A 21,439-nucleotide genomic window follows, 5' to 3' on the forward strand; every position below is an offset into this window, starting at 1 on the left:
TCCCATTCTGTAAGTTGTCTTTTCATTTTCTTGATACTATCCTTTGATGCACAAAAGCTTTTAATTTTGATTAAGTTCAGTTTACCTATTTTTTTCTTTTGTTGCTTTTGCTTTTGGTTTGGTTTCATATTTAGATCATGAAGATTTATCGTTATTTATTTATTTGAGAGTTTTATAGGGCCGGGCACAGTGGCTCACGCCTGTAATCCCAGCACTTTGGGAGGCCAAAGCGGGTGGATCACTTGAGGTCAGGAGTTCAAGACCAGCCTGGCCAAGATGGTGAAACCCTGTCTCTACTAAAAATACAACAAATTAGCCAGGCGTGGTGGCTCATCCCTGTGATCCCAGCTATTTGGGAGGCTGAGACAGGAGAATCGTCAGAATCTGGGAGGTGGAGGTCGCAGTGAGCCGAGATCGTGCCATTACACTCCAGCCTGGGTGACAGAGTGAGACTTCGTCTCAACAACAACAAGAAGAAAGAGTTTTATAGTTTTGACTTTTACATTTAAGTCATTGATCCATTTTGAGTTAGCTTTTGTATATGGTGTGAGATACAGCTCTAACTTCATATTTTTGCATGTGGATACCCAATTGTTCCAGCATTCATTGAACAGTCTTTTCTCCATTATCAAAAATCGGTTGGCTGCCAGGCGTGGTGGCTCACACCTGTAATCCCAGCACTTAGGGAGGCCGAGGTGGGCAGATCACAAGGTCAGGAGATCAAGACCATCCTGGCTAACATGGTGAAACCCTGTCTCTACTAAAAATACAAAAAATTAGCCAGGCGTGGTGGCGGGCGCCTGTAGTCCCAGCTACTCGGGAGGCTGAGGCAGGAGAATGGTGTGAACCTGGGAGGCAGAGCTTGCAGTGAGCTGAGATGGCGCTACTGCACTCCAGCCTGGGTGAGAGTGCGAGTCTCCGTCTCAAAAAAAAAAATCAGTTGGCTATGATGTATGCGTTTATTTTTTAATGCTTAGTTCAGTTCTATTGGTTTATATATTTGTCCTTATGCTGGTGCCACATCGTTGTGATTTACTGTAGCCTTGCGATAAGCTTTAAAAGCAAGATGTGTGCATGTTTCAAGTTTGTTCTTTTTCAAGATCATTCTGGCTATTTGGGTTCCCTTCTAATTCCATATGAATTTGAGAATCAGCTTTTCCATTTTTGTGAAAAAGACCTTTGGAATTTTGATAGGAAATGCATTGAATTGTATGAATGTTATGTCTCCCAATTATGAAAATGGAATTTCTTTTTATTTGTTTTTTGTTTTTCTTTCAGCAGTGTTTTACAGCTTTCAGTGTACAAGTCTTCCACATTCTTGGTTAAATTTATTCCTTGGTATTTTCTTTGGATGCTGTTGTAAATTGAATTGCTCTTCCTTCCTCCCTCTTTCCTTTCTTTTCCTTCCCCTTCCCCTTCCCTCCCTTTCCCTTCCCCTTCCTTCTTCTCTCTTTCTTTCTGTTTTTTTTTTTTTTTGAAGACAGGGTCCACTGTGTCACCGAGGCTGGAGTGCAGTGGCGCAATCATGGCTCACTGCAGTGTTGCCCTCCTGAGCTCGAGTAATCCTCCCACCTCAGCCACCTGAGTAGCTATGACCACAGGTTCAGGCCACCACACCTGGCTATATTATTTTTTGTAGAGACAGTCTCTCACTGTGTTGACCAGGCTGGTCTTGAACTCCTGGGCTCAAGTGGTTCTCCCACCTTAGCCCCTCAAAGTGCTAGGATTACGGGCAGGAGCTACCATGCCCAGCCTGGAATTGTTTTCTTAATTTTCTTCTGGATTGTTCCTTGCTGATGTATAAAAACACAACTGATTTTTTTTTCTGTTTCTTTTTTTTCAGACAGGGTTTCACTCTGTCACCTAGGCTGGAATGCAATGGCATGATCACAGCTCACTGCAGCCTTCGCCTCCTGGGCTCAAGCCTCCACCTTCTGAGTACCTGGGACTAAGGGCCATACCACCATGCCTGGCTAATTTTTTTTTTGAGACAGGATCTTGCTGTGTTGCCCAGTCTGGTCTTGAATTCCTGGGTTCAAGTGAGCCTCCTGCCTCTGCCTCTCAAAGTGCCAGAATTACAGGCATGAGCCATGCCCAACCACAAATAATTTTTATGTGTTGATTTTGTACTTTGCAGCTTTCCTCAATTTATTTATTGGCTCAGATACCTTTTTTGTAGATTCTTTCAGCTTTTCTGTATATAAGGTCATGACATCTGCAAATAGAAATACTTTTACTTCTTCCTTTCCAGTTTGGTTCTATTTTCTTTTCTCTGACTAATTGCTCTGACCGGAACGTCTACTACAGTAACAAATGGCAGGGGTGAATTCAGGCATCCTTGTCTTATTCCTGATTTTAGGGTGCTCACTCTTAGTCTTTTGCCATTATATTGTTTTATGTTGGTTTTCCATAACCTCACTATGCTGAATAGCAGTTTGGCACTCTGTCTGGTAGATATACTATAGCTTATTTAACTGGTCCTTTACTGCTGCATTAAGTAGTTTCCGATGTGTTGCTATTACTGTTAGTGCTACAGAGGATAATATTGTACATTGAATATTTGTGAATCTTTATCTACAAGATAGAGTCCCAGAAGTGAGGATTGCTGGGTTTCTCTTAGTTTTCTGATTCTAAGGTGACTATGTCCTACTTTTAGCTCCACATTAAAGTAGAACATTTCTAGGCTGGGTGCCATGGCTCATGCCTGTAATCTCAGCACTTTGGTAAGCCAAGGTGGGAGGATTGTTTGAGGCCACGAGTTTAAGACCAGTCAGGGCAATGTAGTGAGACCCATCTCTACAAAATGTTTTAAAAATTAGACGAGCATGATGGCGCGTGCCTGTAGTCCTAGCTATTCAGGAGGATTGTTTGAACCCAGGAGGTCAAGGCTGCAGTGAGCTATGATGGCACCACTGTACTCCAGTCTGGGCAACAGAGTGATACCCTGTCTCAAAGTAGAAAATTTCTGTGGAGTAGAGTAAGTATCATTAGCTGATCCAGGCAGTAGAATACGTGGTGTGGCTATTGGAGGTGTGGAGGAGGTGATGTTCTAGAACAAGCTTGTCCAACCCTGCGGGCTGCATGCGGCCCAGGACGGCTTTGAACGTGGCCCAACACACACATTTGTAAACTTCCGTAAAACATTATGAGATTTTTTGGCGATTTTTTTTCTTTAGCTCATCATCTGTCATTAGTGTTAGTGTATTTTATGTATGGCCCAAGACAGTCCTTCTTCCAGTGTGGCCCAGGGAAGCCAAAAGATTGGACACCCCTGCTTTAGAAGAATAAACTGATAGTAGCATCCAAGTTATTTGGGAGACTTGCTTCTGAGGAGGAGTGGAGTAGTTTGTGGTAGACCAGTGCTGCTGCTGAGAACAACTAGAAAATCAGGTAAATGTAGAAAATAGTAATTTCATGTTATTTAAGAGCTATAGAAACAGCTATGACGAAGGATTGAAATGTACAGAAATGCCAGATAAACCTTTCAGAGGTTACTTGAGGATTTGTAACTGTGTTTCCCTAAGGAGAAGCAGCAGCTGAGAATGTAGTTTTGGCCTAGGCTAAGCAATACTGCTGGGGGGCAGTAGATGTTTTGGTGGTCACACAGGACTGGAGTAACAAAACCCATTGGACACTGAATTGAAAGTCCAGGAGGGACATATCTTCGATTCAGTGGCTAACCCTGGAGATGGACTGATTCCCTTTCATAGCAAAGGGTGAACCCATTCTTAATGCAAGATAACGTCATCTTGTTCTTGTGTGATTCTTATATATACAGTGTCCAGTATTCAGTACAACATTACTAGTCCTATGAAGACAGATAAATTAATGACTTAACTAAAAGAAAAATCATTTTAGAAGCGATCTCAGGTTATCCTGATGTTGGAGTTAGCACATAAGGACTTTAATTAATTAAGATTAATAGCTTAACCACAATGAGCTATCACTTCATACCCAGTAGGATGACTAAAATAAAAAGGACAGATATAACACGTGTTGGTAAGGATATGGAAAAATTGGAATCATATTGTTGGTGGCACAGCTGCTGTGAAAACAGTTTGGTAGTTCCTCAAGAAGTTCAACATAGGCTGGTCCAAGTGCAGTGGTGTTTACAACTAATTAATCACAACCATTTACAGATTTAGTTGTTCCTTCTCCACTCCCACTGCTTCACTTGACTAGCCTTTTAAAACAAACAAAAGAAATTCAGCAGAGTTGCTGTATGGCCCAACTGTTCTACTCTGAGGTGTATACCAAAGAGAAATGAAAACATACTTTCATTCAGAAACATGCTCATAAATGTTCATAGTAGAGTGGCATTACTCTTAATAGTCAAAAAGTGTAAACAACCCAAATGTCCATTAGTTGCATAGATAAGCAAAGTATGCTATATCCATACAGTGGAATATTATTCAGTTCTAAGAAATGAATTATTATTCTGCTATATGCTACAAGGTAGATGAACCTTGAAAACATGGTGATTCAAATAAGCCAGACACATCAGGACAAATTTTGCATGAATACGGTTGTATGAGGTATCAAGAACAGGGAAATCCATTGAGACAAAAAGTAGAATAAAAGTTACCAGGGGATGGGGAAGGGGGGATGGAAAGTAACTGTTCCATGTATACAAGATTTCTGTTTGGGATAATGAAGAAGTTCTAGAAATAGATAGCGGTGATGTTTGTACAGCATTGTGAATGTACTTAATGCCACTAAATTTTACACTTAAAAATTATTAAAATGATAAATCTTTTTTACTCTTAGTAAAAGATATGTGTTAAAAAAGGAATGAACTACTGGTACATGCTGTGACACATGGATGAATCTTGAAAACTTGATGCTAAGTAAAAGAAGTGGGTCACAAAATACCACTTATTGTATGATAACATTTATCTGAGATACCCAGAATCAGCACATCCATAGAGTAGACTAGTTGTTGCCCAGGCCTGGGAGGTGAGAGGAGGATAGCTAGAGAATGGGATTTGACTGCTGGCAGGTGTGGGGTTTCTTTTTGGGGTAATGAAAGTGTTCTAAAATTTTATTATGGTGATGATTACACAACCCTCTGAATATACTTTAAAAGCACTGAATTGTACATTTTAAGTGAGTGAATTGTATGGTTTGCGAATTATATATCAGTAATTATTAATAAGCTTAGATAATAAATAGCAATGAAGATATAATACATATTAATGGATAAATAGATGGAAATTGTTATCTGAGGAAAGAAAGTGTCTAAAACCATATATAATTGGAGTCATAGAGCATAGAAAAGAGGGTATTAACCAATATTTGAAATAGTATTGACTAAAATTTTCCAAACTTGATTTAAGATTTAAGGGTGTCTGTGAATCCCAAGTGGGATAAATACAAATTAAACCATTCCTAGGTACATCATAGTAAAACAGCTTACAACTGAAAACAATAATAAAACTTTTAAAACAGCCACGGGGGAAAAATAACACACTACCTTCAAAGTAACAATATAAGACTAACAGCTAGCTTGTAATCCCAGCTAGTTGGGAGGTTGAGGAATGAAGACTGCTTGAGCCCAGGAGTTCAAGACCAGCCTGAGCAACGTATCTAGATGTCCATATCAAAACAAAAATAAAAACTGATAGCTGTCCTCTTGATAGGTTGAATGAAGGAGGGAGGTAGATCACTTTGATTGTTACAGTAGTTCACACCTGAGCCAGGCATTGCAAGGAGAGATGGATGGATTCTCATTAAGTTAGTGGAGTATGGCTACCTAAGGGAATACAGAAAGACTTCCCTAGAGCATGCCAGTATGGATACTTTCAAGGGAAATCCATTTCTAAATTTTCAACTTCCACATTCACTCTTTTCTAAAATTCCACCCTGTGATGGAAGTATCACAGCAGTTTTTCCTTTCTGTTTCTTTCCCAATTACCCATTCCCAGTTTGCAAAGAAAGGCATACCTCTCTTGATTCTTACTGTGGTGCTTTGCCTCAGAATGTAGCAGCCTTCAGATGGCCTAAGACAGGAATATTTTGAAATACTGGTATTGATGTACATAGAATTCATTTTTAATGAGTTAGGTATCAGATCCTAGTCAGATAGTTTCTACTTCTTTGCCTTCAGCACAATTGATGTTAGCTATTATTTTTGTGTTCTCTTTTTATTTTATTTTTTTCATTCCTCACCTAACTGGTAGATGTTAGCCATTCTTTAAAGATGGATCATTAAAAATAAATTTTAATATTAGATCAGTATGGATTTTTTTTGTTTTGCAAATGGCTCAGGAGGTGTTCAAATAATTGAATGATATAATAAGAAAAACATATTCTAGTCTCATCTACTTATTTATGTGAATAAGACTTCTCAGGGCAAAGACATACATTTATACAAATAAAAGAAATTATGCTGATTCCTGGATTTATAATTGGGAGGAAAAAAAGTTTCATCCACCCCATTAAGAGTTGATACATCCAGTAAAATTTTACATATGTATATATTTTATGTATGTGTATGCACGATGTAATTGTTGTTTGGATTATTTGTGTACTTAAAATTTGGATAGCTCAATCCTTGGAAAACAATACTTGAATTTTATAAGCACAAGAAATTTCAAAATCTTCAATTTAAATTTATTTACATATATTTTTAGAGAAGTAAGATTAAAAAATAAATGTAAGACTTTCAAGCATGAAAATACAATATACTGCTGGGTGCAGTGGCATGCACCTGTAGTCCCAGCTACTCAGGAGGAGTCCAGCCTGGACAATATAGATAGTGAGACCTTGTCTCAATTTAAAAAAATTTTTAATTTGTGTGTGTTTGTGTCTCAGTTATTTTTTAAAAAAACAATATGCTCTGTTTAAATTGTTATCAGGAGCCAGGTGCGGTGGCCCACGCGTATAATCCTAGCACTTTTTTGGGAGGCCGAGGCAGGTGGATCACCTGAGGTCAGAAGTTTGAGACCAGCCTGGCCAACATGGCAAAACCCCATCTGTGCTAAAAATTCAAAAATTAGCCGGGCATGGTGGCGGGCACCTGTAATCCCGGCTGCTCTGGAGGCTGAGGCAGGAGAATCGCTTGAACCCGAGAGGCAGAGGTTGCAGTGAGCCAAGATGGCATCATTGCACTCCAGCCTGGGGGACAAGAGCAAAACTCCATCTCAAAAAAACTAAAAAAAAATTTGTATCAGGAAAGTGAAATGGAGATACAAATTCTTTATTGCTTAGGAAGAATTCATTTATAGTTTTTTTTTTTTAATGCATGATGGTATATATATCATCATTATGGAATGTAGGTTATATTGGATACATTTTAAAGAGTGAAATAACAGTTTTAATATATTAATCATAAAAAGTTTTAAATGTTAACATAAATATCCAAGAATTTAACAGTTTTTCTAAAGTATTTTAACAGATTTCTGAAAAAAAATTTTAATTATCATTGCCAAGGTCAGCACTAGGGTGAGGCAAGAAGGCACCTAGAGTGCAAAATTGAAGAAGGTTCTTACTCTCAGGATTCTGCAAGTGCAGCATCAGCACTTAGGGGAACGTAAAAGTGAGTGCCTCCCTAAATTAGGCACCCTAGGATGCTTGCTTATCCTAGTTCCAAACCTGATCACTAGATTATTTAACATAAGAAATTCGCTTGTGAATAACTGACTTTAGAAAAAAATAATTGCAAACATTAATCATTTTTCCATCAACTGCTTTTAATTTGTTTTTTAGGGTGGGATTAAAAACTCAGCCTGAATCAAAATGCCCTGAGCTGCTTGCCAATTACTGTGACATGTTGCTAAGAAAAACACCATTAAGCAAAAAACTAACCTCTGAAGAGATTGAAGCAAAGCTTAAAGAAGTGGTACATGAATTTTTTGTATTTCAACTTTTAAAATTACCTCACTTTGAATTTGTGTTTTGCTTATAGGACTTTCTGTGATAGTATCAATTTAAAAATGTATTATCTGTAAAGAACTAATGTTACGAAGTTTTGCAGTGCAAGACCTCTCAGGGGGGTTTATTTTTCTTTCTGAAAATTTTTATTCTACAGCTTCTTGAAAGGAATACCATTTAATTCCTCTCCTTTCTTGGTTATTTTTAGGAATTAAGTTCTAGCTACTAATACAGGACATATCATTCCAACAAATTTGGAATGATAGTTGACAGATTGGGAGTTTTTCACTCCTTCCTTTTTGTGAGAGTCCAAGATAGATAGCAAGGGATGAATGAGAGTAGATTAAGTAGTTGTTTTCATCTTTGTCACCCAGTTGTTAGTGTAATGATGTAAGCCCAGGAATACAAACAAGAAAAAAAATAAGATATTGGGCAAGTGTAGACAGAAAGGCCGAGAGAGATGACTAGTGTCAGAAAAAAAAGTGAAAAAGATAAGTAGAAGAGACACTTTGCGGGGGGACATTGATTTTTTTCATGTAAAGTGTATCGTTGCATTTTATACAAAATCTAAAAAACTGATATTTAGACCGACTAACAATTTGGTTATAGTCTCAGTTTTGCTAACCTTTAAAGTAGTGTATCAGGACTGGGTATTTCTCAGAGGTGGATAATTCAGTAGGCCTCTATCTGTATATGCTCATAAAAGTTTCTGACTTGTGACAATTGGTGGATATAGAAAGGTCTAAATTAGAGAGATGGTAAGAGTATATAAGAACTGAAAGTAACTTTATTTTTCATACAGCTCTTGGTACTTAAGTATGTACAGAACAAAGATGTTTTTATGAGGTATCATAAAGCTCATTTGACACGACGTCTTATATTAGACATCTCTGCCGATAGTGAAATTGAAGAAAACATGGTAGAGTGGCTAAGAGTAAGTAAATTTTTTTAAATATTTGGTTTTCTAATATATTACATCATTTATATGTGTGCTTAAGTAATACATTTTGGAGATATTGTTAATGTCAAAGAAGTAGGAAACATTTTATAAGAATATAGCGTCAATTAGGCCGGGCGCACTGGCTCATACCTGTAATCCCAGCACTTTGGGAGGCCGAGGCAGGTGGATCACCTGAAGTCAGGAGTTCAAGACTAGCCTGACCAACATGGCAAAACCGCGTCTCTACTAAAAATACAAAAATTAGCTGGATGTGCTGGTGCACTCCGGTAATTCCAGCTGCTTGGGAGGCTGAGGCAGGAGAATCGCTTGAACCCAGGAGGTGGAGGTTGCAGTGAGCCGAGATTGTGCCATTGCACTCCAGCCTGGGTAACAGAGTGGGACTCCATTTCAAAAAAAAAAGAATATACCATCAATTATATAAAATAAAGTGATATCTAATAAATGTTCTTAATACTTTCAGTAAAGTATCTTTGTTCTTGAGTTGTTTCTACTGTTTCACTCCCATTTGTACCTCAACTCTCATTTAAACTGACCTTATTAATAAATAGACTACAGGGGCTGGGCACGGTGGCTCACGCCTATAATCCCAGCACTTTGGGAGGCCAAGGCAGGTGGATCACAAGGTCAGGAGATCGAGACCATCCTGGCTAACACAGTGAAACCCAGTCTCTATTAAAAATACAAAAAAATTAACGAGGCGTAGTGGTGGGGGGCCTGTAGTCCCAGCTACTTGGGAGGCTGAGGCAGGAGAATGGCATGAACCCCGGGGGGCGGAGCTTGCAGTGAGCTGAAATCAAGCCACTGAACTCCAGCCTGGGTGACAGAGCAAGACTCCATCTCAAGAAAAATAAAATAAATAAATAGACTGCAGGACAAATTATTATATCTTTAAGGTATTTTCAGTACTAAATGCTTAACTTTAGAGATGTTTATAAATGATAACAATAAATACTTCTGTATAGCAAAAAGAACCTTTAAATGATGGCCTATTTAGGGTAATCAATGCTGATTATAACTAAATTCCCATATAAAGTATTTTGAGTTCTTTTTTTGTTTTAATTATTAAAGTAAATGTCTTTAATTTCTGTGTATGTATATAACTCTCTCCACATATATATGGAGAGAGAGAGAGTGCGAGCAAGCACACACGAGAGAGACCTACAGATATTTTAACTTATAGCTAGCCCTTCGCATGGAACTTTAGGATAGTAAAAATTACTGTGCTAACTGAAACTGCTTAGTAGGAAAAAGAATGATTATTCTGTGACTTTTTAAAACTATTGTCAAAAGACTCAAAACTCTTACTGTCACTTATAAGTATATAGGAAAAAGGGGAAAATAGCAAAACTAATACATATTTACTACGAGAAACCTTTAGAATTAAAATTTTTTTCTTTATTTCTTTTTTTTGGAGATGTAGTCTTGCTGTGTTGCCCAGGCTGGATTGCAGTGGTGCAATCTTGACTCACTGAAACCTCTGTCTTCCAGATTCAAGCAATTCTCCTGTCTCAGCCTCCTAAGTAGCTGGGACTACAGGTTTGCGCCATGACGCCTGGCTAATTTTTGTATTTTTAGTAGAGACACGGTTTTGCATGTTGGCCAGGCTGGTCTTGAAATCCTGGTCTCAAGTGATCCGCCTGCCTCGGCCTCCCAAAGTACTGAGATTACAGGCGTGAGCCACCACACCCGGCCTATGTTATTTCTTTGTTAAAAAAAAAAATATCAAGACCCAACAGTAAAATGACAAACAAGGCTAGGCATGGTGGCTCACACCTGTAATCCCAGCACTTTGGGAGGCTGAGGAGGACAGATGGCTTGTGCTCAGAGTTTGAGATGAGCCTGGGCAACGTGGTGAAACCCCATCTCTACAAAAATTTAAAAAATTAGCTGGGTGTGATGGCATGCGCCTTAGTCCCAGCTGCTTGGGAGGCTGAGGTGGGAGGATCGCCTGAGCCTGTGAGGTGGAGGTTGCATTGAACAGAGATCTTACCACTGTACTCCTGCCTGAGCAACAGAGTCAGATCCTGTCTCTCTCACACACACACACACACACACACACACACACACACGACAAATAATTAAAAGCAGGCAAAGGATTCGAATTGACATCTCTTCACAGAAGATAGACAAATGGCCAATAAGTGCATGCAAAGATACTCAACATCATTAGTCATTAGTGAAATGCAAGTGAAATGCTCAACATGTTGGCTCCTGCTTATACCAGATATTTTGAAAGGCTGGGGTGGGAGGATTGCATGAAGCCAGGAGTTAGAAACTACCCTGGGCAAAATAACAATACTCCATGTCTACAAAAAATACAGAAATCAGCTAGGCATGTTGATGTGTGCCTGTGGTTCTAGCTACTCAGGAGGCTGAGATGGGATGATTGCTTGAGCCCAGAAGTTCAAAGTTGTAATGAGCTGAGATTGTGCCACTGCACTGCAGCCTGGGCAACAGAGTGAGACCCTTTCTCAAAAACAAAAAAAACACAAAGAGATACTACTTTATTCCCACTAGGGTAGCTAAAATAAAGACAGATGATAACAAATGCTAGTAAGGAAGAGGAGAAATTGGAACCTTCGTAAGTTGCTAGTGGAGACATAAGATGGTGCAGACACTTTGGAAAACTGTTGGGCAGTTCCTTAAAATGTTGAACATAGAGCTGACCCAGCAATTTCACTCTTAGGTAATTCATTTGAAGAGAAATGAAAACATGTTTCATGTAAAAACTTGTAAACAAATGTTCATGGCAAGATTACTAATAATAGTCAAAAAGTGGAAACAACCCAAAATGTCAGTGAGCTAATGAATAAAATGTGATTTATCCATACAATGGAATATTTTTTGTGATAAAAAGGAATAAACTAATAATACATGCTGCAATATTAGATGAACTTTGAAAACATAATGCTGAGTGAAAGAAGCCAATCCCAAAGACCATATCATGTGATTCCACTAATGTGAAGTGTCCAGAATAGGCAAATCCACAAATTCCAGGAGTTGGGGCCAGGAGGGGAAATGAGGAGTGACTGTAAATAGTATGGGGTTTCTTTTTGGGGTGATGAAAATGTTCTAAAATTAGATAGTGGTGATGGTTGCACAGTTCTGTAGATATACTAAACTTCATTACATTGTATATTTGATTTTGATTTTGATTTTTTATATTTTTTTGAGACAGAGTCTCACTTTGTTGCCCAGGCTGGAGTGCAGTGGTGCGATCTTGGCTCACTGCAACTTCTGCCACCCAGGTTCAAGCGATTTTCCTGCCTCAGCCTCCTGAGTAGCTGGGATTACAGGCGCATGCCACCATGCCCAGCTAATTTTTGTATTTTTAGCAGAGATGGGTTTCACCATGTTAGCCAGGCTGGTCTTGAACTCCTGACCTCAGGTGATCCACCCGCCTCAGCCTCCCAAAGTGCTGGGATTACAGGCATGAGCCCAGCCAAATTGTATACTTTAAAATAGTAGATTTTATGGTAGATAAATTATCTGACACAGTAAAGCTGTTAATAAAGAGTAGTTTGAATAGCTTTTGCCTTCTTGTGTAACTTGACAGAGTAAGCATCTTTTCTTTGCCTTGGAGAGTTGTCACACCCCCTGTAATTTGGATCATCTTCTAGCATTTTATCTTTTGGGCTGTCAGTGTCATGAAATACTGCGAATTCCTTTATAGCATTTTTGCCAGGATCACTTCCTCTAGGGTATCTTATCTTTTTTGTCACTCACCACTTTTGTCTTTTATGTTGGTAATTTGCTTTCACTAAGTTCCTCAACACTGGCATTGTCAGCCTTACTACCACAGTCAGCTTTCTTCTATAACTCCATTTATGTTCTATTTTATTTTCATTTCCAGCATTATCACTTTTCATTTCCTGTTTACATTTATATCTTTGCCAATTATCTTGTTTGATTATTCTTTTTTGTAAGTAGTCATGTGGGTTTATTACTGGAAGACAAGGATGCAATGAAACTGCATACTTTGCTGTCTGCAGTTTAACTGAATAAACAAATGACTAATAGGTTGTGTTTACATTTTTTAAGAATTTGTTTATTTAATTTTTTCAAGCAACAGGATCTTCTGTTGCCCAGGCTGGAGCGCAGTGACACAATCAGAGCTTAAACTCCTGGGCTCAAGCAATCCACCCACCTCAGCCTTCCGAGTAGCTGGGACTATCTCGGCAGTATGCCGCCATATCCTGCTAACTTTTAAAATTTTTTTGTAGTGATGGGGGTGTCACTGTGTTGCCCAGGCTGGTCTTAAAATCCTGGCTTCAAGTGATCCTCCTGCTTCAGCCTCCCAAAGTACTAGGATTACACACCATGCCAACTAATAGATTTTGAAAGAAGTATTGTGGTTAGTCATTGTTATTTTTGTCATGATTTGTGGATCAAAGAGCTAGAAATAAAGTTTTTACTTCATGCAGTTAAATTTATTATATAGTGTCAACTGAAAGTTGAGCTTTGTTCTTGGGGAATTGGTATTATTTAACTGTACTGTGGTAACTGAAATTCATACATACTAAAAATGCGCAAAGCAGGGACCCCTTGTAATACCGTATTTTGTTTCTAAGTAGCAAATTTCATAGGTATTAGACAGTAAAATTCTAATAAATGAGAAAAATTTTGTATTAAAACATTTAAGACTTAGTTTTTCTATTAAAATTTTTCCCAGTAATATATCAGATTATGTATTTATTACCTCTTCCTTCTTTGGTTTATATTTATAGGAAGTTGGTATGCCAGCGGATTATGTAAACAAGCTTGCTAGAATGTTTCAGGACATAAAAGTATCTGAAGATTTGAACCAAGCTTTTAAGGAAATGCACAAAAATAATAAATTGGCATTACCAGGTATTATTTTATAATTACATGTATATATTTTTTAAACTCAGAAGAATATCTTTGTTTTCCAGTAAATTAAAAATAAACCTCAGCAGTAATAGATCGAAAGATGTTATGAAGTCCATTTCCGTGGAGACAGCTATCAAAGCAGTGTTGGATTTACAGATCTTTATTTCAAAACAAAAGGACACTTTTAACAAAATCTTTATAGTCTTATTGATTTTTCACCCAAAGTTACCCTGTATTTATTTTGAATTTTATCCATTGTTAATTTACTTTATATTCCTGATATTCTTCTCTATAGCTGATTCAGTTAATATAAAAATTCTGAATGCTGGCGCCTGGTCAAGAAGTTCTGAGAAAGTCTTTGTCTCACTTCCTACTGAACTGGAGGACTTGATACCGGAAGTAGAAGAATTCTACAAAAAAAATCATAGTGGTAGAAAATTACATTGGCATCATCTCATGTCAAATGGAATTGTAAGTAGATAGTGTGTTAGTTATTTCAGCTTTCAGTTTGGATGAAAGTAGCAGGACTCCGCAGAATTGCTTAAACAAAATAGATTTTTGCCTCTCTCACATGTAAAAGTTTGAGCAGAAATAGTGAATTTTTTTCATGAAGTTGATAGGGACATAGGCTTCTGGTTATACCATCATGCTTAAGATACTGCCATTGTCTACAGAATTCAACATGATCCCAACTATCTCAGTATTCCTGGCAACAGAAAGCAAAAGGTGAGGGTAGCTTACACCTTTCATTAGGGACAACTTCTAGAAGTTTCCTCTGTCATTTCCATTTGCATCCGCCAGTACTCAGTCACTTGGCCACATTTTGTTACATGGAAAGCTGGGAGATGAGCGTGTATTCTGGGCAGTCATTAACGTCTTCTAAAATGTTTATTACTGTGAAAGAGTGGATATTGGAAGACAGCAACCTTTTTCATATATAAATTCATGTCAGATATTAAGAGAGAATCATCATGAGATTCTTTATTAAAAATCTGTTTTATCTATTATAGATAACATTTAAGAATGAGGTTGGTCAATATGATTTGGAGGTAACCACGTTTCAGCTTGCTGTATTGTTTGCATGGAACCAAAGACCCAGAGAGAAAATCAGCTTTGAAAATCTTAAGCTTGCAACTGAACTCCCTGATGCTGAACTTAGGAGGACTTTATGGGTTGGTTTATGTTTTTTTGTTTTTAAGTCTGTATCCTCTCATGTAGCAGGAAATATATGATTGGCTTGTAATATATTAGTAAATTCATAACAGTTTCAGAATGTCTTATCAAGAAAAATAGAGGCCGGGCACAGTGGATCACGCCTGTAATCCCAGCACTTTGGGAGGCCGAGGTGGGCAGATCACTTGAGGTCAGGAGTTCGAGACCAGCCTAGCCAACATAGTGAAACCCCATCTCTACTAAAAATACAAAAATTAGCTGGGCGTGGTGGTGGGCACCTGTAATCCCAGCTACTTGGGAGGCTGAGGCAGGAGAATCGCTTGAATTCAGGAGGTGGAGGTTGCAGTGAGCCAAGATTGCGCCACTACACTCCAGCCCAGGCAACAGAGTGAGAACTCCGTCTGAAAAAAAAAAAAATTATGCACACACACACACACACAAGATATTTATGGAAAAAATAAATTGCAAATAGGCAAGTTACCAAGGCAGAGAAAAGTGCTTCAAAAAAAAGGAGAGGCCGGGGCAGTGGCTCATGGCTGTAATCCCAGCACTTTAGGAGGCCAAGGTGGGAGAAGAGGATTGCTTGAACTCAGGAGTTTGAGACTAGCTAGGCAACATAGTGCAATCCCATCTCTAAAAAAAAAAAAAAAAAAAAAACAACAAATTAGCCAGCTTGGTGGCTGTATCCCCAGCTACTTGGAAGGCTGAGGTGGGAAGATTGCTTGAGCCCAGGAGGATGCAGTGAGCCACAATCACACCAATGCACTCCAGCCTGGGCAACATAGTGAGACCCATCTCAAAAAAAAATTTTTTTTTAAAAAGAGAAAGATTGAGTTGGTATTTAAGTGTTACCTGTGAGGAATGTGACCAGCTGTGTACTTTTTTTTTTTTTTTTTTTTTGAGACACTCTTGTCGCTCAGGCTGGAGTGCAATGGCGCAATCTCAGCTCACTGCAACCTCCGCCTCCAGGGTTTAAGCGATTCTCCTACCTCAGCCTCCCAAGTAGCTGGAATTACAGGCATGTGCCACCACACTCAGCTAATTTTATATTTTTAGTGGAGACGGGGTTTCACCATGTTGGTCAGGCTAGTCTCAAACTCCTGACCTCAGGTAATTTGCCCGCCTCGGCCTCCCAAAGTGCTGGGATTACAGGCCTGAGCTACTGTGCCTCAGATACATACTTAATTTTTATACTGAGAATGTGTTCAAAGATTTTATGATAATCAAAAATCTGAAAACTTTGGTCTGTTTGAAGACTTGTAGATTGTACTCATTAGCCCCCTGCTCACAACTACATTTTATTCCTACTCCATAGACCTCTTAAAAGTTCCAGTTTTTTTTGTTTTTTTTTGAGACAGAGTCTTGCTCTGTCCTCCAGGTTGGAGTTCAGTGGCACAATCTCAGCTCACTGCAACCTCCATCTCCCAGGTTCAAGCGATCCTCCCACCTGAGCCCCCCAAGTAGCTGGGACTACAGGTGCATGCCCCACGCTGGCTAATTTTTGTATTTTCAGTAGAGACGGGGTTTTGCCGTGTTGCCCAGGCTGGTTTCAGACTCCTGAGCTCAAGTAATCTGCCTGCCTCAGCTTCCCAAAGTGCTGGAATTACAGGCGTGAGCCACTGCACTTGGCCTGAAGTTCCAAAATTAATTATTACCTATGGAGGAAATAGCTGGTATATAACTGGCAGATGGTGTTTACTATGGTCCTGTGTGACCAATCCCAGTTTCTTGTCTTACTGTAAAGAGAGCATTTATTGCTTTCTCATAACCAACTCTTTTCACCTCTTCTCTTTCCTCATTATGCATTCAAATGTTATATGCATGGAAGTACCACACATTTTAAGTTTGTGTTTGTAATCTTTTTCTTGCCTATGTTGATTATGTGGGAGAATTGATCTTAGTATTCCATACTGTTTATAGATGCTAATTGTTTTCTCCTTATTCTTCATAGTCTTTAGTAGCTTTCCCAAAACTCAAACGGCAAGTTTTGTTGTATGAACCTCAAGTCAACTCACCCAAAGACTTTACAGAAGGTACCCTCTTCTCAGTGAACCAGGAGTTCAGTTTAATGTAAGCTCGTTAGTTGATCTAAAATAAAAACACCTTGTTTGAATTTTAGCACTTTGTTTTTTGCAAAATAATTGTTTTCCTTACATTATATTTAAAACATTATATACTGTCATCACTCTAAACTTCCATCATTTAGTTGTTTATGGAAAATATTAATCAGATGTTTACTTCTTTTCTATATTTTTCATTGATACATTTTTGGTCTCTGACATTATACTGTATTGCATTTCATCTTTCAGGTTGATATCTTTTTGTGCTCTAAAGCAACTGTATTCAGAGAAAGCGTTTTTTGCGTTGTTTTGTTTCGTTTTTGTTTTTGTTTTTGTTTTTGTTTTGTTAAGACCCAGTTAGGCAATAACACTGAATCCTAACCCATATATCTTCAATTAGCTAGTCACTTTCATGGCAATATAAAATATTAACTTTGTTTTTACAGAGAATGTAGTCACTCGTTTTATTAACAGGTTAGTTATCATGTTTAAGGAAAATACATAGAGTTTGTTTTAAAGCAACATGTAGGTTATTTGTCATTTAACCTTTAAACAGTTCTGATATTTTAGCATATTTTTAAATCTTTTCTCTCAGACATTGTTGCTATAATAGGATTTTTAAAGTGTTTTTCACCTAAAATACTTGATTCAATTCTTTTTGTAGAAAAAATGCAAAGGTTCAGAAAAGGGGTAAAATCAACTTGATTGGACGTTTGCAGCTCACTACAGAAAGGATGAGAGAAGAAGAGAATGAAGGAATAGTTCAACTACGAATACTAAGAACCCAGGTTTGTAATGTTGACAGAATGTCTGAAGTTTAAAAAAACTTTAGTTTTTTTTTTGTTTTTTAAATTTTGAAATCTTTTTTGAATTTAAAAGCATGTAGGGGCTAAGTGCAGTGGCCCACACATAATCCCAGCACTTTGGGATGCTGAGGCAGGATTGCTTGGGCAACAAAGTGAGATCTTGTCTCAATCAATTTTTTAAAAATATATTAAAAATTTCCATTCCAGTTGAAATATGAATTCCAGTTTCATATTTCATTGTAATGTGAAATTAGGAAACTTATTTAGAACCAAAAAAGTTCTCTAATATTCATTTCTTCTTTTAAAAACAGTTTAAAACTAGGATTAAGACCTTCTGAATATAATAAGTAACACCTACACATGATTGTTTTAATTTTAGAAATAGTCCTTTTATAACCAAATTTTTCAACTTTTACTATTTTCATTTAATACTATTTGAAACTTCTGGCCATTGTACTTTTTTTTTTTTTTTTGAGACAGGGTCTCACTGTGTTGCCCAGGCTAGAGTGCAGTGGCACCATCTTAACTCACTGCAGCCTCAACTCCCTCGGCTCAAAGGATCCTCCCACCTCTGCCTCCGGATTAGCTGGGACCACAGGCATGCGCCACCACACTCAGCTAATTTTTGTATTTTTAGTGGAGACAGGGTTTTGCCATGTTGCCCAGGCTGCTCTCAAACTCCTGGGCTCAAGCAATATGCCTGCCTCGGCCTCCCAAAGTGCTGGGATTACAGGTGTGAGCTACCATGCCCAGCCCAGTGTACTTTTTAAAATATGAAACAAGACGAAAAGATTAAAAATGCATATTACCTATAGATCATGTAATAGGATAATGTAGCAGAGAAAAGATGAATGAATAAAAACCAATTGCATTTCTATGTGGCAATAAATAAAAGGAAAATAAAATAAGAAAAATACATACACATTTTTTAAAAAGTACTGTGTAGGAGCTGTATGAAAAGAATGGCCCTTTACTGGGAGATTCAGAAGGAGAGTTGAATAAATAGAAAGGTTGAGCTCTTTTTTTGTTGCTAAAATTTTTAGTTGTAATTTAGACACAATGGAATGTATCTTTCAAAGTATAATTTTCAGTGAGTTGTGATAAATATATATACCTATGTGAACATTACCCAATTAAGATACAGAACATTTGTGTCACACCAGTCGTCTTCCCATGTTTCCAGGCAGGCTCTCTGCCTACCCCAGCTGATTCTTATTACCATCACTTAGTTCTGCCAGTTCTAGGTTTTCATATAAATGGAACCAGACAGTATGTACTTTTATGTCTGACTTTTTTTGCTCAACATGAAAAACTATATTCTTCCATTATAAGGCTGAATAACTTAAACAAAAAAAAATTTTTTTTTTTTTTTTTAGTGGACTCAAGCGATCCTCCTTCAGCCTTCCCAGTAGCTGGGACTACAGGCACATGCCACCGCACCTGGCAGCTAGGCTGAATAACATAAAAGATTGGTTTTTCTGATATTAATATCAAGTTCAAAATTTTAAAATTTCACATGAAAATTCAACTAGGAATATTTTTGGGATTTTACAAATTGTTTTTTATCAGAATAGATAAGAATGATTGAGAAACTTAAAAAAATTAAAAAAAGATGGTAGTGGTGGAACTTGCCCTGCCAAATACTAAAATATTTTAAAAATCTGTAGTAATAAAAACAGTATGGCAAGAAGATTAATTGAAGAAAATAACTTTAGGCTCAGCGCGGTGGCTCACACCTGTAATCCCAGCACTTTGGGAGGCTGAGGTGGGCAGATTGCCTGAGGTCAGGAGTTCAAGACCAGCCTAGCCAACATGTTGAAGCCCTGTCTCTACTAAAAATACAAAAACTAGCCAGCTGTGGTGGCGCACGCCTGTAATCCCAGCTACTTGGGGGTGCTGAGGCAGGAGAATTGCCTGAACCTGGGAGGTAGAGGTTGCAGTGAGCCTAGATTGCGCCACTGCACTCCAGCTTGGGCAATAGAGTGAGACTCCATCTCAAAAAAAGCAAACAAAAACAAACAAAAAACCTTACTCTGTAAGTATAGAAGAATTTATACAATAAAGGAAATAATTTCTATGACCTATGGAAAGAAAATGAATTATTCACTAAGTGGTGTTGGGAAATTTTTCTGTTTGGAGGAAAAGTAAGAAGATATTCGTAGCTATGCCAGGATAAACTACTGGAGTAAAGAGTTGAAATGTGGCCAGGCGCGGTGGCTCACGCCTGTAATCCCAACACTTTGGGAGGCCGAGGCGGGAGGATCACAAGGCCAGGAGATCGAGACCATCCTGGCCAACATGGTGAAACCCCGTCTCTACTAAAATACAAAAAACTAGCCAGGTGTAGTGGTGCATGCCTGTGGTCCCAGCTACCCAGGAGGCTGAGGCAGGGGAATGGCTTGAACCTGGGAGGCGGAGGTTGCAGTGAGCGGAGATCGCGCCACTGCACTCCAGCCTGGCAACAGAGCAAGACTCCATCTAAAAAAAAAAAAAAAAAAAAAAAAAGAGTTGAAATGTATAAGCGGGTGTAGTCGTACGATAAGATGTGTAGAGAAATTGAAGTTCTTTTGTTTTGTCTTAATGTGACCCATAATTATGTACAATCCAATAATCTAAGCTGTCTTTAGGTAATGCTCAGACTTTATTTCCTCCTGATCCTACTCCATTCATCCCCATTCATTGCTATTTGCATAGGTGGCATCTGGATATATTGAGGGTGAGAGGGATTTGCTTGACTGGTAATGACAGTAAAGGGAGTGTCATATCTATGCAGTTATGACAGTGTCCTGGATTCTTGCTTTTGGCAGCTATGAAGTAGTTGATCATCTTTGGGAATTTGGCTTTCTGTTGGTAACTGCTGCTGTTGTCTACAGCAGATGAATTTATGGTTCATTCTTTTTCTAGTTGCTAAGGGCCCCATGGCCTCTTCCCTGCTCTCTTTCCCCTGCTCTTACTGAGCTCTTGAAGCCTCTGAGACTCCACTACATCTTCTGTGTGGCTCCTTGGCCTACATGGCACACTGTCTTTGTTCTCTGCAGAATAATGGCAGGATCACCTTGCCCTGTCATTAAAGGCCCTGTGGCAGGTCCATTAGCTCGAAACTCTTGCTGTCACACTTGGGAACTGAGGGAGAGTCAGAAGTGCAGATTATTTCCCTCATACTGTGCTACTCTTTAAGTGACCTCCAGCATATCAAATAGGGGCCAGGGCCAGTGTCCCTCTGCTCTCTTTTCCTCTTAGGTTCTCTAACTACCACCTTCACCTCTATCTAAGGAGAAACTGGGATGTTTACAAATGCCTCTGCTTTTCCTCTGGGTTCCTGTAATCTTCAAGTGCCTGAAGGAACACACTTTCCTTCTTCCTTCTTCCTCTCTGAACCCCTGACATAAACCCCAATTTATGATGATCAGGAGCCTGGTATCTGAATACCATCAAGGGTGAGAGGAATTCACTTGACCTTCTGGTGTCATCATATCTTTTATTTATTTTTGTTTATTTTATTTTATTTTTTTTTGAGACAGGGTCTCACCCTGTTGCCCAGGCTGGGGTGCAATGGCGTGATCTTGGCTCACTACAACCTCCACCTCCCAGGTTCAAATGATTCTCCTGCCTCGGACTCCTGAGTAGCTGGGATTAGAGGTGCTCGCCACCACACTGAGCTATTTTTTGTATTTTTTGTATTTTTAGTAGAGATGGGTTTCACCATGTTGGCCAGG

General features: G+C 38.6%; 1 protein-coding gene across 1 annotated transcript in view; it reads left to right on the plus strand.

Annotated features, from left to right (window-relative positions):
• Window positions 1-21,439, plus strand: part of CUL5 (cullin 5) — a 100,467-nt gene that overhangs the window by 73,482 nt on the left and 5,546 nt on the right. The window contains 7 exon segments of the mRNA XM_003828345.6: window positions 7,708-7,840; window positions 8,675-8,806; window positions 13,561-13,684; window positions 13,980-14,155; window positions 14,695-14,856; window positions 16,809-16,927; window positions 17,582-17,705. Coding sequence (XP_003828393.5) covers window positions 7,708-7,840; window positions 8,675-8,806; window positions 13,561-13,684; window positions 13,980-14,155; window positions 14,695-14,856; window positions 16,809-16,927; window positions 17,582-17,705 — 970 coding nt within the window.

Source organism: Pan paniscus, chromosome 9 (assembly GCF_029289425.2).
Source record: "Pan paniscus chromosome 9, NHGRI_mPanPan1-v2.0_pri, whole genome shotgun sequence".
NCBI classification, from domain to species: Eukaryota; Metazoa; Chordata; class Mammalia; order Primates; family Hominidae; genus Pan; species Pan paniscus.